The sequence below is a fragment of the Balaenoptera physalus genome, assembly GCF_965194825.1.
Source record: "Balaenoptera physalus genome assembly, chromosome: 1".
NCBI classification, from domain to species: Eukaryota; Metazoa; Chordata; class Mammalia; order Artiodactyla; family Balaenopteridae; genus Balaenoptera; species Balaenoptera physalus.
The window spans coordinates 65,276,629-65,293,408 of record NC_138882.1 but is presented as its reverse complement, the minus strand read 5'-3'; the positions used below and the strand labels follow the sequence as shown (position 1 = coordinate 65,293,408).

At 45.5% G+C, this 16,780-nt stretch overlaps 1 protein-coding gene across 1 annotated transcript in view; it reads left to right on the top strand.

The window, feature by feature from the left end:
- The window catches only part of STYXL2 (serine/threonine/tyrosine interacting like 2), a 32,984-nt gene extending 27,747 nt beyond the window's left edge, over positions 1 to 5,237 (top strand). Inside the window, exon 6 of the mRNA XM_082437171.1 lies at positions 1,884 to 5,237. Coding sequence (XP_082293297.1) covers positions 1,884 to 4,705 — 2,822 coding nt within the window. The 3' untranslated portion in view covers positions 4,706 to 5,237. The remainder of the gene's footprint in view (positions 1 to 1,883) is intronic.
- The last annotated feature ends 11,543 nt before the right edge of the window (positions 5,238 to 16,780 follow it).

Sequence of the window (16,780 nt, the reverse complement as noted above, 5' to 3'; positions counted from 1 at the left end):
CAGGTGTAAGGAACATAGCACGGAAAAGCATGGCACCCCAACCTGGCCTCCACCAGACTGAGTCTAACTGTATTTGATGCCCTTATGAGGAAGCCTAGCTGCTTGTGTCCTGAAGTGTGCTGAAGTGAGCTGGCCTAGTAACCACCTCCAGAAGAAGTGAATGAGACCTTGGTACTAACTGTAGTAAATTGTGACCTTGTCGGCCAGTTAAAAGGGGGTCCTTGCTGAGGGACAGCTGAGCCCTGAGCTGGAGGAGGGAGGGGATAAGACACTGAATCTGTAGATGCTCTTTTAGTGGCTTTGATTCTGCTTGCTTACCGCCCCCTAGTGGCTGCTGGGCCTTGGCAATAAGGCCTTTCAGCATTATTGGACCTCAGGGCTCTCAAGTCTTGCCTTGGTCTCTGGCCTTCTATGGTCTTAACTGGTACTAAGATATAATAATAGAAGTCACCCCCATCCCATATTGTAAGATAGGACTCTTAACTGATTTAACAGATATCCCCGAAGACTGTTGGCAAATAGATTGATGACAGCCTGGAGGGAGATCTCTAGCGGTCCCAGTGTGCATTTTAAACATAGAATGAAGGCATGTTTGTCATGTTTATGAAGGATGCAAAGCAGAGGGGGAGGCTGGGGAATAACTGATCTATTGAATGGTAGAGTTGAGACTTGCAAAAGCTTCTGTTAGCCTGTAAGAACAGGCTATATCTACCAAAAACATCAATAGGAATTTGTAGAGTTATCTTTATGTTTTAAGAATGCTGCAAGATAAGAGAGACATGGCTTGATAGCAGTTTTTTTTAGAAGGCTTTATAGGTTTCAATTGATAAAAAAGATAATTTGAGTTCATTGTGTGATATATCCACCCACATTGCAAGCTCAGATGGCATCAGTGAAGGCCCAGTGCCCAGAAAAAGAGTGGTGAGGGGCCCACTCTACTCTGTATGGGTCAGTCCACACCTGAAATATCTTGCTCCATACTGACACAACTTCCTTAGGAATAAAACTGATAAATTCAAGTTTGACCTGAAGAGAGTGGCAAGTATAGTAATGGAACATGAAAAAATGTTTGACTAATGATTGAAAGACCCAGAATAGCCAGGAAAAGAAAAAAGAAAAAGAAAAAGAAAAAAAAAAAAACTCTAGTGAAGAATATGATAGTGATTTTCTTAAAGATTTTTGTATTAAAGACCTGATTCATACAGATATATTTATTATTTACCCTTGTATGTCAGAGCAGGAACACTGGGTGCCTGTTACAGAAAGTTATCCTTTGCCCTAACATGTGAAAGAATTTTCAAAAAATTAGAATGACATAAATATGGAATGAGAGGGGTGTGTGTGTGTGTCTGTCTGTCTGTCTATATCTGTCTAAAATACTGAGCTCTCTGTCACTGGAAGCATCTGGCAGAGTCTGGATGATGGATTATCCAGCATCAAGGATGTGGTAAAAGGAATTCTCAAGGGACTTGTGGTCCTTTCCAACACTGAGATTCTACTTCTCTGTGATTCATTCATCTTAACCTCATTCCTTTTCTTCTCTATTCTTTTGTTTTTCCTCCTTCTGATGCTCAGTCCGGTGGAGAGAAAGTGCTCTCCAGTGTTTCAAAACTGGGGACAGTGGTTAGTTCCTTTTTTCCCCACCCACTCCTCACTCCCTGCTGTGTTCAGAAAATGCGGAAGATGTTTCCTCAAGCACAGGGCAGTGTCACTGCTCTGTGTGACATCTGTAATATGGGGACAATGATGCTTGTGCCTCATGGGACTTGAGCATGGATGAATATGAGAAGCAAAGGAAACATATTAAATGCAGCACATCAAAACAGCTCTTAAAAAAAAATACAAGTGCCATTACATCACTATCTCTTGTGTTTTCTTCTCAGGGAAAGTCCTGGTCAGCAGTGAAATGGGCATCAGCCGCTCGGCAGTGCTGGTGGTCGCCTACCTGATGATCTTCCACAACATGGCCATCCTGGAGGCCTTGATGACCTTGCGCAAGAAGCGGGCCATCTACCCCAACGACGGCTTCCTGAAGCAGCTCCGGGAGCTCAACGAGAAGCTGATGGAGGAGAGAGAAGAGGACTTCGGCAGGGAGGGGGGAGAAGAGGAGGCGGAGGAGGGCGAGGACGCAGGGAGCACGGTTGGGGCCAGAGTGCATGCCCTCACCGTGGAAGAGGAGGATGACGCCACCAGTCACCTGAGTAGCTCCTCCCTGGGGAAGGCCAGCCGAGCCTCCAAGCCCCTCACCCTCATCGATGAAGAAGAGGAGGAGAAACTCTATGAGGCATGGAAGAAGGGGCAGGGTCTCCCCACAGGCAAGGTCCCCCAGGGTGAGGACGACAGGCGCTCAGCCTCCTCCGGCCAGGGTGAGGAGGAGCCCGAGGATGAGGATGTGGAGCAAATCATCCGGGAGTGGCAGAGCCGAAATGAGAGGTACCAGGCAGAGGGGCACCGGAAGTGGGATAGGGAGGAGGAAGAGGAGGAGGAGGGTGACGACGGCTCCTTTGTGAGGAGGAGACGGAGGCACACGATGAGTGAGAGCAGCACCTCTGAGAGTGTGAGCAGCCAGGACATCCGGATCCTGAAGCAGCAGCTGGAGATGAGCAGCCAGAACCGAGGTGGGAGACGCCGCTCTGACTCAGTGTCCACGGAGAGCACCTGGGACATGTGGAACCAGAGGCTACTGGAGATTGAGAAGGAGGCTTCGCAGAAGTACCACTCCAGGAGCAAGAGAGAGGAAGTAGACGCCAGCTCGGAGGTGGGGAACGGGGCGCGGGAGGACGACGAGGAGAGTGTGTACTCTGAGGCCAGCTCCTTCTATAACTTCTGCAACAGGAACAAGGACAAACTCACTGCCCTGGAAAGGTGGAAGATCAAGAGAATCCAATTTGGATTTCACAAGAAAGACTCGGAGGCAGGAGACGGCAGCAGTGAGCAACGTGCAGAGGAGGCCAAGGGGGAGAAGAAGAACCTCTCTGACGTCAACCTATCTGCCTACCAGGCCTGGAAGCTGAAGCACCAGAAGGTGGGCAGTGAGAACAAGGAGGAGGTGGTGGAGCTCAGCAAGGGAGAAGACTCGGCCTTGGCCAAGAAGAGGCAACGGAGGCTGGAGCTGCTGGAGAGGAGCAGGCAGACGCTGGAGGAGAGCCAGTCCATGGGAAGCTGGGAGGCAGATAGCTCGGCTGCCAGCGGGAGCATCCCCCTGTCTGCATTCTGGTCCGCAGCCCCCTCAGTCAGTGTCGGTGGGGACACAATGTCGGTGCTCAGTGCCCAAAGCCACAGCTCCCATCCCTCTCAGGCCCTAAGCAATGTAGGGGGATGTTTGGCCTCCGCCCCCACCACACCTCTACCTAACCTGCCAGTGGGGCCCGGAGACACCATTTCCATTGCCAGCATTCAGAACTGGATTGTCAACGTAGTCAGCGAAACTCTCACCCAGAAGCAAAATGAAGGGCTGCTGTTGTCCCGCTCACCCTCTGTTGCAAGCATGAAGGTGGCACCAGCAGCCAGCTGCCTGGGGGATGACCAAGTCTCCATGCTTAGTGGCCAGAGCGACTCCTCCCTGGGCGGCTGCCTGCTCCCTCAAAGCCAGGCAAGACCCAGCTCCGACACGCAGTCCATGCTGTCCACCCACGTCACACGGGGCTCAAGAGCTGAAGGTACTGGGAGCAAAGTGAGGGGGACCAGCAAGCCTATCTGTAGCCTCTTTGCTGACAGTGTTGACCTAAAGGAGCTTGGCCGGAAGGAGAAGGAGATGCGAACAGAGCTGAGGGAGAAGATGTCTGAGTACAAAATGGAGAAGCTGGCCTCCAACAACAAACGCAGCTCCCTTTTCAAGAAGAAGAAGGTCAGGGAAGATGAGGATGATGACGTGGGTGATAGGGATGAGGACGCTGACAGTGCCATAGGGAGCTTCCGGTATTCTTCCCGCAGTAATTCCCAGAAACCCGAAACAGACACCTCCTCCTCCCTGGCTGTCTCTGATAGTTATGGAAGTGGCAGCAGAGCTGGCAAAGAGATGGATAGCAGTATTAATAAGTGGCTCAGTGGCCTCAGGACAGAGGAAAAGTCTCCTCCCCAAAGTGATTGGTCTGGAAGCTCCAGGGGGAAGTACACCAGATCTTCCCTGCTCTGGGAGACGGAGTCTAAGTCCTCCAGTTACAAGTTCTCCAAATCCCGGTCAGAGGAGCAGGACACTTCCTCCTACCATGAGGCCAATGGCAACTCCGTAAGAAGCACTTCACGGTTCTCTGCTTCCTCCACCAGGGAGGGCAGAGAGATGCACACGTTCTCCAGGTCCATGTTCAGTGAGACCTCAAGCTCCCGAGAGGGAAGCCCGGAGCCCTACTTTTTCCGCCGGACCCCTGAGCCCTCTGAAGGGGAAGAGTCCCCAGAACCACAGCGTCCAAATTGGGCCAGACCCAGGGACTGGGAAGATGTGGAAGAGTCATCCAAGTCAGATTTTTCTGAATTTGGAGCCAAGAGGAAATTCACCCAGAGCTTCATGAGGTCTGAAGAGGAGGGAGAGAAGGAGAGGATGGAAAAGAGAGAGGAAGGGAGGTTTGCTTCAGGGCGGCGGTCCCAGTATCGGAGAAGCACTGACAGGGAGGAGGAGGAAGAAATGGACGATGAAGCCATCATTGCTGCCTGGAGACGCCGGCAAGAAGAAACCAGGACTAAGCTGCAGAGAAGGAGGGAGGATTAAGCTGGGCAAAGTGGATCTGGGAGAGACTGAGAACACAGGGAGAGGCCATACGGCTTAGCACAGGGCTCAGGGCATACATTGCCACAGCCCATCAAGGGACAAGGTTGTGGAGAGGATCATATGGAGGGGCAGAAGTGAGATGAGAGTTACCAGGAAGAAGGGCACTGGATGTGGTGTAGGGAGGAAGCAGAGAAGGAGGAGAAGAGCCATAAATGTAAGGTCCAAATGAGGGACAAGCTGACACCATTTCTGTTGCCCAATGTCCTCTAAGCTTTGGTGCTTCACTTATATATTTGATTTTGTTCATCACAGACTAGAAAGATGAGCTTGCAAAGGCACTATAGTTTGTTGGAGACTCCAGCTTACATCCAGGAAGGCTGTGAATACACGACATGGTTCTATATGTAGAGGTTTTATTATGAGCCCCAGGAAATCTATCCTGTGGCAAGTCTCACCTCTCCCAGCAGTGCTGAGTTCTGGTTGTTTCTTTTGAATGTTTTGGATCTCCATTAAATTGATATGTTGTCAAATATTTCTTCTTCATTCTGGTCACTTTTAGCTCTTTGGATATTAGCAGAAACCCACTTTAACAGACAGATGTGTTACCATGAGCCAGCCTCACCTTGTGCTACAAAAGCTGTGTCTCCAGAAAATACCGTTATCACCTTATTATAAAAAATAATAACCAAGTACTTAGTTTAGGATACAGTGCAGTGGGAAGACACTAGGGGGACCCTTGAGAGTAACAGAGGGAACTCGAGAAGAGAGAACAGGTTTTGTCGTGGTGAGGGTGGCAAGCTAAAGTTAGAGAGTCCCTCTGGAATGGCAGGAAAAAAAGCAAATCATGAGGGAGACAAGAAAAGAAGCCCAGTACAGGGAGATGGAGATGTATCTTTATGAAATCTTGTGGTCATCCTTGCTCTTCATTCCTTGGAGGATCATTGGACAAGGCAGTGGGCATTTGCATAGTGGGCATAGGATCCCTACTTGATCCTTCCCTGCACTCTGGATGGGCTAAGTTGGTGAGATTTCCTTACCTTTTGTTCTCAAGGGTTTCCACCCCTCCAAACACAGGTTGAATTGCTGAAGCAAGAGACATATTTTGGGCACCTACCTCAAACACTGATGGACTCATTTCTATAGTTCCTTTCAAGCTGCAGCATCTTGCAGGATTCGAAAACAGGCACATGCCATGCAGGGGTCCAAGATGTCTTGATCAGTCAAAAAATCGAATTCATGAGACAAAGTTGGAAGGGGAGGAGATTAAGGAGGAATCCACCAATGGGATGAATTGTATGTGATCACTAAAACCTGAGTTTCATGGGACATGGAGATGATGCATCCTTTCTATGTGGATTAGTTAACATTACACATTGCAATGAGCACAAAGATACCAAGACAAAAGGAGCAGACTTGAGCTCAAACCCAGACCTGAACATTAGCTGCTGTCAAAGTAACTGAATTAATTTGCTCACCTTCCCTCTAACACTTCAGCCTGAAGTTCAGTTGCTGATGGAACTCATCTCCCCTGCACTGGCTGAGGGAGAATGAGGCCTTAAAAAAAACACTGCTCAGCCTTTGTCCCATTTGCCCCTTTCCTTCTTCCTTTGCTCATTTTACTTTAGTCAGCTTTAGTCCCTAGTTTCCATGCTCAGCAAGTCATTCTCATCATTCAAGATGGCGCTATCCTCATAGGCCCACTGCAAGAAGGCTGGTTGTGGCCCGTTTTGTCTTCTGGGTGAGCTCAAGTCTTCCTCTCTCATTTCACCCCTACAGGGAAGTTTCTGATACAGGCACAGACAATCACTTGAGCATCTATTCTAGAAGGTTTATCTTCTGGAGAGAGGATTGAGAATATCCCTGGGACAACAGCTCTCTTTTTCTTTTCCTGATTTTCTTACCTTGAATTATCTTGCAATTTGACCATCAATATTTATAGAGCCAAGTTCAGGGACCGAATTAACTGACAGGCCAGCTGAGCAGCTGCCCCCAGTGCCCATACATAAGGATCCAATTAACACAGCTCCCTACACATGTCTTTTTTTCTAACCTAACTGGAAAATAAATAAATTGATCTCAATCATGTCAAGAAATTAAAGAAAAAATTCCTAGTCAATCCTAACTAATAGCCCACTGAATGGAAGTTGAACAAACATGTGAAGCATCTTGGTTTGAAGAGTCACCCAGTCGTTCTCCAGATCTGAATTTGAGCCTGGTGGAAACAGACCAAGGCGACCACCTAGTCTGCTTTTACTTGAGCTCATAGGCTAGAAGGGCAACACTGGCCCTCATGGTCCACATGTGGACTAGCTCAAAGAAGGAAACCCAAGAGGGGTCAGGGTCAAGACCTAGAGAAAGGCTTTTGCTTGCTATGTCTCCAAGGATAACTCCTTCAGGATCCTGTGCTCAGGGAGATGTCTGCCTGAGAGTTCAGGATTCTGAATTCAGCTTATTCCTGCAGTCCAGACTATATCTTGGTAAACCACATCAGTGGAAATTTTATATGAGTTATAATGAGCTTGAAGGAATAGCTGGGATTTGAAGTATTAAGATCCCAACTATGACCTCTGAATTAGACCTAACCTAGGATGATAGGTTGCACTTCAGCCTTCTAGTCTCTGAATGACATTAAAAGGTAGGCATTGTGTTAGTAAAGATCTCAGTAGATGATACCCAAAGTGGTAACTGACAAGAGTTCAATGGAGGAACTATTTACAGAGGCATGGGCAGGGTTAAGGGATCAAAAAGGAATAGCAAAGCACCCAGGTACTAGAATAGTGAGATATTGATACCACTCTAGGACTGAGGGGCAAAGTGAGGGAGCTGTTTGCAGAGCCCAGCAAGAGCCATAACCATGGGAGGAGGGCCACTGGCAACCTGGCAGGGGAGTGAGGAGAATGAATACCGCGACCCCTCTCTCCTCCTAAATGTTGATCTCACACTAGTAACTTTCATTGGCCAAACCTAACTGGAATACAGCGGGTGGGAGAGCCCGGTAGTCTGGAGAACAAAAAGTGGATTGGGAGGGGCAAAGAGACAATTAGCAGCACAGAGGTTAATACATTTAAATGGAAAGGCCATCTCAGTAGAGCCTTTCCAATGATGTTGTTTTAAATGACTGGGAACAATGTGCACTGAACACAAGATCTATCCACTCTTAAGAATTAATTAACGACTGGAATATGGTTTTAGCTATGCAAAACCAACTAATAGAGTCAGTGCTTTTGTTTTACAGGAAAGAAAAAGAGGAGACAGATCTGAATCAATGGCCTTCATCTACCTCTGAGTTATATAAAAAGCTCAGGAAGAGACTTCCATGATAAGGGCAGAACAGTGTACAGAAAGGGGCCCCACAAGAGTGGAAATCCTGCACAGGGTGCGGAGGTAGGTAGTAAGAGAGAGAGGACACATTTTTTTTAACCTCCAAGGTGAGGCCCTAGAGGGGAAATGAAGTCATGGAGTCTGCGAAAAAACTAAGGTAGATCCGAAGCACCCCAGCAGGAAGCAGGAGACACACCCAAATTAGGTAATTCAAAAAGGAATCTCGTAAAGGAGCCATTTACATAGGTGTGGGCAGGATGGAGAGGTATAGTGTGCACCCCAGGGTTAGGGGTTAGATCCCTGGGCCTAAAGAGGCAAGAGCTGTTACTAGACCCCTAGAGACAGAGGGGCCCATGCAGAGGGTCTGTCTCACAACAGCTGAGACCTTTGGGCTAGGGAGCCAGGCTGACAGGACCCCACAGGAAAGGACCCAGAGAACTTCAGCCTCCAGCCTCCTGCCGCCACCCGGCCCTCCCCAAAAACAGCCCAGAGAGAAGGGAGCTGGTGCCTGCAATCCATGTAGGTCAGCCTCCTGGGGCACAGAGGAGGGTGGGGAAGGATGGACCGTGCATCTGGCATGGCAGACAGAAGATACCCAATAACAGGGGCAAAATTTCAGACCAATGCACCAGTTATCCTGTGGTATATTGTTGACACTGGGTTACGAAGACTCTGCTTTTAGTGATTGGAATATTACCAGAGGAGGGCATATGAATTTCTCTGGACTCCCTGAAACCTTTATCCCTGGTGTTATTAACCAATGACAGTGAAATAACTTCTTGCCACAACCTGCCTAAAACATGCCAAACAGAGTTGCCTTTGTGAGAAGAATCTTGAATACACATTTATACCTGCTCTTAGGATCATCTGCTCCTATGAGCTTTGGTTCAGGGCTCATGTTTTAAAGCACTGTCTATTTTCTGTGTCAGCTCCTGCCGCTATGCAGGATGCCTGCCATCTCTTTCAGGTGCCAATCAGAAACCAACTCCCCATCCCCTCCACACACACACTCACAAGGAAATTTCATGTAAAATCTATATTTTAAGTAATACCATCCCGCCCAAATATCTGCCAAATTAGTATAAATACATCTGTGTGCATGGGAAGGTAATCAGTTTTATTTTTATAGCTTCCAAACACCACCACTGTCATTTCTGGACATCGTGGCCCCAGCTAGCATCTGTGAGCATCTGTGCACGCAGATCAGCTGCTGCACTGCTGCAACAGCTGAGCCTCCCCACCGCCAGCCATTCAGTCACCTGGATCCTGGGTGGATGTGGCGTCTCAGAGCGGGTGGCAGATCCACTTGGTTTAGCTTCACTTGTCTCTAAGTTCCAGGAGGCAGAAGCTGGATTCAGCTTTGGTGGCAACTCTGACAAGTGGCCACAACCAATAATTCAATTCAATTTAGCTCAGTTTGGTAAACATTTCTTGAATGCCAGTCTTGTACCAACACTGCCCCAGGGCACTATGCTATTGAGAGCATGCTACCTGAAGTAATGGAAGACAGAGACAATCTCAAGTAAGAGAAAGTCCTAAGTCCCTCATGAGAAAGGATTTTTGAAAAATTGCCCAGGTTAGAGAACTATCAAGGCACCTAGGTCCAAGCTTAGTAGCCTGCCAGGTATATCAGAAGGGCACCAACCACTGAATCTTGAAAGCTCACAGCCAGCTTTGACACCTCCTTTCCCTCGTCCCTCACCTGAGCCAGGTGATTCTGCTTTTTGCATTTGCTTTCTTCATTCCATTATCACCACCACCTTTCCAAACCGGGACTCTTATTCAGCACCTGGAGATTGCAGCCTCATTTCCTCTCCATCTAGTCTAGAACCCAATTAATCTTCAGGTTCACAATTCTCGTTCTTTATATTCTTCTGCTTAAAAATTTTAATGGCTCCCTATTGCCTATGAAATGAAGCTTAAATTTCTTCCGTTGGTATTCAAGGGCCACCTTCCCCTCCACTTCCAGCCCTATCCATCATTCCCTTCATGTACCACACCTTCCACCTCTGTGGGAACAGCACTCCATTTCGTACATTCCTCTGTGCCCTTTCTCAGGCTTTCCCCTCTGCCTCAGGCTCCCCCACTGCCCTCTCCATGCTTAGACAACCCACCCTCCAAGGTTCTCCTCTATCAAACCTCTTTTAGCCACCCTGGCCGCATGAGTTTCTTCCTCCTCTGAACTGACACAGCATTTTGTTTGCAACTGTCTTTGGCGCTTACCACAGTCTGCCTTTTATTATAGGAATTTGGTACATAAGGTTAAGAATGTCTATCTTTTAGGATTATTGTGGAGTTATAATTACATAATATATTATTTTAATATGCCTAGGCAGTTCACGGCATCCAGTAGAATTTAATAAGTAAATTGTAGTTTGATATATGTAAGTCTACAATAGCAATAACACGTTATTATTGTTATAGTTATTATAATAGACTCAATGTGGTAAAGTGCTTAAGAACACAGCTTTGGAATCTAATTGAAAAATAAACAACTTATTAAATTTTTACCATATTCCAGGCACTATGCTAAGAACTTCAGACATAGATTATCTACTTTATTCTCTTCAAATTTTTAACCTTATCTACTTCATTATTTTAAAGGTATGATGTGCTAAACACTATGCTAGCCACTGGGAATTCAGCAGAAGTCAAGACGATGAGAATTTGCCCTCAAGGAGCTAATAATTTTATTGCAGGAGATAGATGGTAAAAAAAGGAATTTAGAATATTTAGAATATTACTTACATATTTATTTTGCTTATATGTCAGTCTCCCCCTACTAGAGGGTAAGCTCCATGGGGTAGTTGTTCCCTGTTGTATCCCCAGCACTAGAAGCCAAGCCTAGGAAAAAGGGGACTCTCAACAAACATTTATTGTGGCTAAAAACAATAGTGCTCTGAAAGGTGGAGGTGGGGAGCGGGGTGTTACTTTAGATGGGGTGATTAGGGAGCCATCTCTCTGATGTTTCAAAGAAACTGGTAGGGACGTTGAGGCTTAGAGAGGTGAAATAATAAATTAGCCAAGGCCACATGGTTACTCTATGCCAAAGACAAAATTCAAATTAAGACAGTCTGATTTCAGAGCCCACACACCTTGCAGGGTGGGTGACATCTGTAAAGTACTCAGGACAGTGCCTGGTGCACAATAATTGCTCAATAAACATCTTTTACATCTTCTACTGGATTGTTAGTCTTGAAATCAATTTTGTTTTAAAAGCATGGAATTATTGATTGGCTAGTGAATTAATGATCCAGCATGGATCATTTTTAGGACCCAAAGAGTCAGTTTGTTTCTGTTTACTGATACTTTTCCTTTTTCTTTCCTCTTTTTTTCCTCTCTAATGAGTGGGCAAGATGCTTAGCGGGTGATGGGAGAGAGAATGTCACAGGATACTGAGGGTTGGAGGGAATTCCAGGTGTCTGTGGGAGGCACAGCAGTTCAGCCAGCTGCTTGGGAGAGCAACCCCATCTTCACCAACATTGACTGCTGGACCGGAGTTGCTGGAAGCATTTCTCTCCAAGCCGCAGTAACTCTGCAAGTGCTTCAGCAGAGACCAGTCTTGACAAATGTCCGTGCTTTCCAAGGCAGAGCCGGGACTGCTGGGGAGGAGGGGCTGGGAGGGGAAAGGAAAGCCATCAGAGTAATAACTGCTCCTGGCCCCCGCTCTGTGCCAGCTGCCACCAGCCTGCTCTGTCCCCGTTCACATGGGGCTGCTAAGAGCTGTTTGGGGAGAAGCAGGCATTCCTCAAAGGAACACAGAACAAGGAAGGCCCCTGTAACAGGCAAAAGGGCAGACAGCAGGCATGACTCACTGCCATTTGCTGGACGTTGAGACCCTGTGGTTTAACTGGATCATTGCCTTATTAGCATTTCTCAAACTAGAAGACGGTGCAAACAAGTGCTCCAACAGGAAGCGACGCAATGGCTTCCTGCTCCCACTCCAGTGGTCCCGGAGAGCACAGACCAAGAGAGGCCCCAGAGCTCTGTCGCTCTTCCTTACGGAATCCCATTTGGAAAGCCTGCTGACCACCTCTCAGCCACATTCCATTTAGCCTGCTGGCAGACGTAACGATTCTGCAAAGCCAGTGTTAATATCCCCATTTTACAGATAGGAAAGAAAAGTCAGACTGAGAGGGATTAAGTGATGTGCTCAGAATCACCATGTAAGTAGGGAAGCAGGGATTTGAACCTAGGTATGTCTGATCTTAAAGCCACTTTTTTCTACCACACCATTTTGCTTTTAAAAAGATCTGTGCCCAGGGAGGGATTAAACCCGCAATTGCAGAGAAATCTGAAATCTGACTGCAGGCTGCTGACTGATTGGCCATCCAGAAGATGCAGTCCCTGAACAAAGCCCATGCTCGGGCTGGCCTTCCTCCATCCCGCGTGTTAGCTGTCTCACTAATAATCAGTCCAGTGCGAAAGAGTGCCAGGAAGATGACAAGCCCGGAGCCCCCAGGGACCGCTCTTAAATAGGAGCTTTACTTAAAGGATGGGATGTTCAAAGAAGCTGAGATTTCCGCACGCACTCTCTTCTGACTCCTGGGAGAGAAGCTTTCATTCCAGGGAGTCACAATATCTGTGCGTCTTTCAGACAGCTTTCTCTTTTTAAAGCTGCACAGCACAGGCAGTTGTGGAGCTCTCGATTTATTACAAAGGCTGCTGGGGGAGATGGCAGAGAGCTGGAGTGTGTGTGTGTGAGAGGGAGGCAGAGACAGAGGGAAAGAGAGACAGAGGCAGAGAAACAGAGACAGAGATATTAGGCAAATCTCTCATCCTCACAGCCCCTCAAACAGAAGAAACATGCTCCCTCTTTGATAGCAGTGGAGTCAAGATGAATGAGGATTTCAGTTATTCAAACTGAGTCCCCCTAAAACCAAGTTCCTCTGCTGAGTTTACGATTCCAACACCTGTTCCCCTCCAGATTGAAGATTACCAAGAAAAGGGGGGACTGAAACTGAGCAGGACCCTGAGGGTACAAAAGCCTTTCCGTGTCCCCGGTTTCTTGATTGCAGGAAAAAGTCTTCAGCCTCCTAGACCTTCTCTGAGCTCCAAAGGGCAGATTCAGACAGTTACTAATTAGGAAAGGGAGGGAATGCAGAAACAAAGGAGCATTCAGGAAACAACAGTGCAGCACAGAGCAGGGTCCTGGTTCCTCCTGAAGGCGTATATGTAACAATATATCTCTGAGTTCTTCTCCTGGAACTAAGGCTGCCCACCCAGGTGGAGGATGGTAACTTCAGGCTGGGCACAAGTACTTGGACCCCCAGACTGGTTGGGGTCAGATGGCTGATGATTGAGATTTGACCCCGTTTCCTCACCACCGACCAATCAGAGGAAGGTCACACACCCTGCAGTCTTTCTCCCCCAAATGTTGCCTGTAAAAACTCTTCCCTGAAAACCATCAGGGATTTTGGGCTTTTTGAGCAAGAGCTGCCCATTCTTGCTTGACCCTTGCAATAAATCTTTCTCTGCTCCAAACTCCGATGTTTCAGTTTGTTTGGCCTCACTGTGCGTGAGGCACCCAAACTTGGGGTCAACAATATGACCAAAATTCAGCCAAATAGGTTTAATACTAGACCTATTCAGTAGACAAACATTATATTTATTAATCAACAATAATTGGGACCTGCTATAAAAGATCCCCCTTTTGGTTTCATTCATTCATTCTTTCTTTCATTCAACAAGCATATATGGAGTTCTTACTAGGGGACAAGAATTGTTCTGGGTGCTGGAAATGCAAAGATGCATGAAACACGATGTCTTTCTCTGAAGAGTTTGAATACAGTCTAGCAGATTCTTTAACAAAAGGCACTTAGAGCCCAGAGGCTACTTTGGCTTGAAATCCCAGCGTTAGACTCTTTCCTTTGAGTTAAAGCACCAGCTACAGTTAAAATGTCTGTGAATTAGGGATAACTCAGTGGCATGGACTAGCTAGTGTCCCTTTGAAATGAGACAGACACTAAGAAAGTTTTGATGGAGGAATATCAAAAGGTCCAGGAGCCTATAAATTGTGTCAGTGGAAAAACAAGAGCAACATGAGGCCTTTTGCAAATCAAGAAGAGGACCTCCTTTCTGCCTTTCTTCTCTGTTGTTTTATGCCTCTTAAGATACACACATCTCCGCACACGCTGCAGTGAATTACACGATGGAGCACAGCTCACTTTCCACCTACTGGCACTCCACTACAAAAACATTTTCCTCTTTTTAAAAGTCTGTGTGTGTCAGCAGTTCAGCCAAGCCGATCAAGGCTTTTTATTTGATCATGAAAATTGTGGAATTTTAGGTCATAATGTTTCCTGGACACAAAAATATTTTTTCCAATATGATTGCAAACTGGATGATTTTTTAAATTGGGTTTACTATTATAAAATATTTTCACCGCCCCATAACAGTAAACAATATAAACCAGGCACTGTAAACCTGGCCTTGCAGGCCTGACCCTCAATGAAATCTCAGCTTTTTTTTTTTTTTAAGAGTCTATAGTCCTTTTTTTATTGGGGTATATTTGATTTACAATGTTGTGTTAGTTTCAGGTGTACAGCAAAGTGAATCAGTTATACATATACATATATCCACTCTTTATTTTTTTTTTAGATTCTTTTCCCATTTAGGCCATTATAGAGTATTGAGTAAAGTTCCCTGTGCTATACAGCAGGTTCTTATTAATTATCTATTTTATTTATAGTAGTGTGCATATGTCAATCCCAATCTCCCAATTTATCCCTCCCCGGCCCTTATCCCTTGGTAACCATAGTTTGTTTTCTACATCTGTGACTCCACTTCTGTTTTGTAAATAAGTTCATTTGTACCCTTTTTCTTTTTTGATTCCACATATAAGCGATATCATATGATATTTGCCTTTCTGTGTCGGACTTACTTCACTCAGTATGACAATCTCTAGGCCCATCCATGTTGCTGCAAATGGCATTATTTTGTTCTTTTTTATGGCTGAGTAATATTCCATAGTATATATGTACCATGTCTTCTTTATCCATTCCTCTGTCGATGGACATTTAGAGTGCTTCCATGTCCTGGCTATTGTAAACAGAGCTGCAATGAGCATTGTGGTACATGACTCTTTTTGAATTATGGTTTTCTCTGGGTATATGCCCAAGAGTGGGATTGCTGGGTCACATGGTAGTTCTATTTTTAGTTTTTTAAGGAACCTCCGTACTGTTCTCCATAGTGGCTGTATCAATTTACATTCCCACCAATAGTGTAGGAGGGTTTGAAATCTCAGCTTTAAGACTGAGTTCTGTCCAACTTGAAACCAACACAACATTGTAAATTAACTATACAAAAAAAGCTGAGTTCTGTCCAGATGAATGCCATATGACTGTGACTGGGTTGGCCACCAGATTCCCACAATACCCCCAAGTGTGTCCAACGTGCCTGGCAAAGCCAGCAGTTCTTACCATGGAAACAGGTGAACAGATCAATTTAATTCCATGGAAACATTCAAAATATCCTTCCCTTCAGCCCAGAAAATGCCATTTCATTAACTTGTGCATCTATCTATGTAAGATGACTGTCGTGCTATGTTTATTTCATTATGATGAAGTTAGGAAATGATCAAGAAAATTTTAGAATAAAAATGGCATCAGACATTACACTTTTATCTTTTTTGTTGTTAAATAAAATTATGTTTCCCCAAGTCTGAAGTTTTAAGTCAGTTTTCAAAAATTTCCTCCTAGACTTCCCCAAGGACTTAGCTGTATTGGTTGTACCCCAAACTCTCCCCCCATATTACCACAAAATCTCCCAACTCATCTTTGAGATGACTCCATCCAGGTTTTCAGGACTCACTGAGAAGTTTATGTAAACTACAGCCAGTATATCTCAGCTTTTGTGACTCCACAGAAGCTCAGTGATCAAGCAACAGCCAAAGATAGGCATTTTAATCACCATTTTACAGATGGAAAAACAGTTGTAGGAGTTAAATAAATCTCTCAAGGTCAGTCAACTAGGAAAGACAGAGTAGGGGACCCATCTTATAACCCTAACCCTGGATCCCATGATTTCTATCCTGTGCCACCTTGATAGATTTTTGTTCTAGACCCAAAGCAAGATGTGAAGGCATTTCAAATTTTTGATAAAAAGTAATAATAAAATGTGTCTATTACAACATCGTAGACTTTTTTTAACATTAGGTGTCAGCAATATGACCTTCCACATTTTTTCACTTCCATACCAACTCTCTAGCCACTAGGAACTTTCTAGAAAATTATCAATTTCCTTGGGGTGATTTTTTAAATTTCCTCATTAGATGAAATTCTGGTTTTCCTCAAGAGTATCTTTAAAATTTCTAGACAATACTTTTTTTCCCCAAGACTTTTTCTTGGGTGGCGATATCTTTTGGCCACATTCTGAGTGTGTACTTTAATATGGAAGAGTTTAACTCAAGATTCCCATAAACATGTAAATGTCCATTTGATTAGATATTGCTACAACACATGGTCACTCAGTGGGCTAGCCCCATGATTAGTCTTAAACTAAAGTGTTCTGTTATTTTCTCCAATAAAGAACTGGATGCCTCTTTAAAGCACTTGATCATTTCTGTTTATCGAAGTCTGTTTTGCTTCTCTATATGGTGTTGTGCATTGGTCTCGGAATGTTACCAGTAACGTTCAGTGCCACCATTGGTGGAGTGTCTACAAGACCTATACCAGACATTTTTTATAAATTCTTTTACCCATATTCACATCAATCCTATGAGGTAGATAGTCTACACCCATTTTACAGATGAAG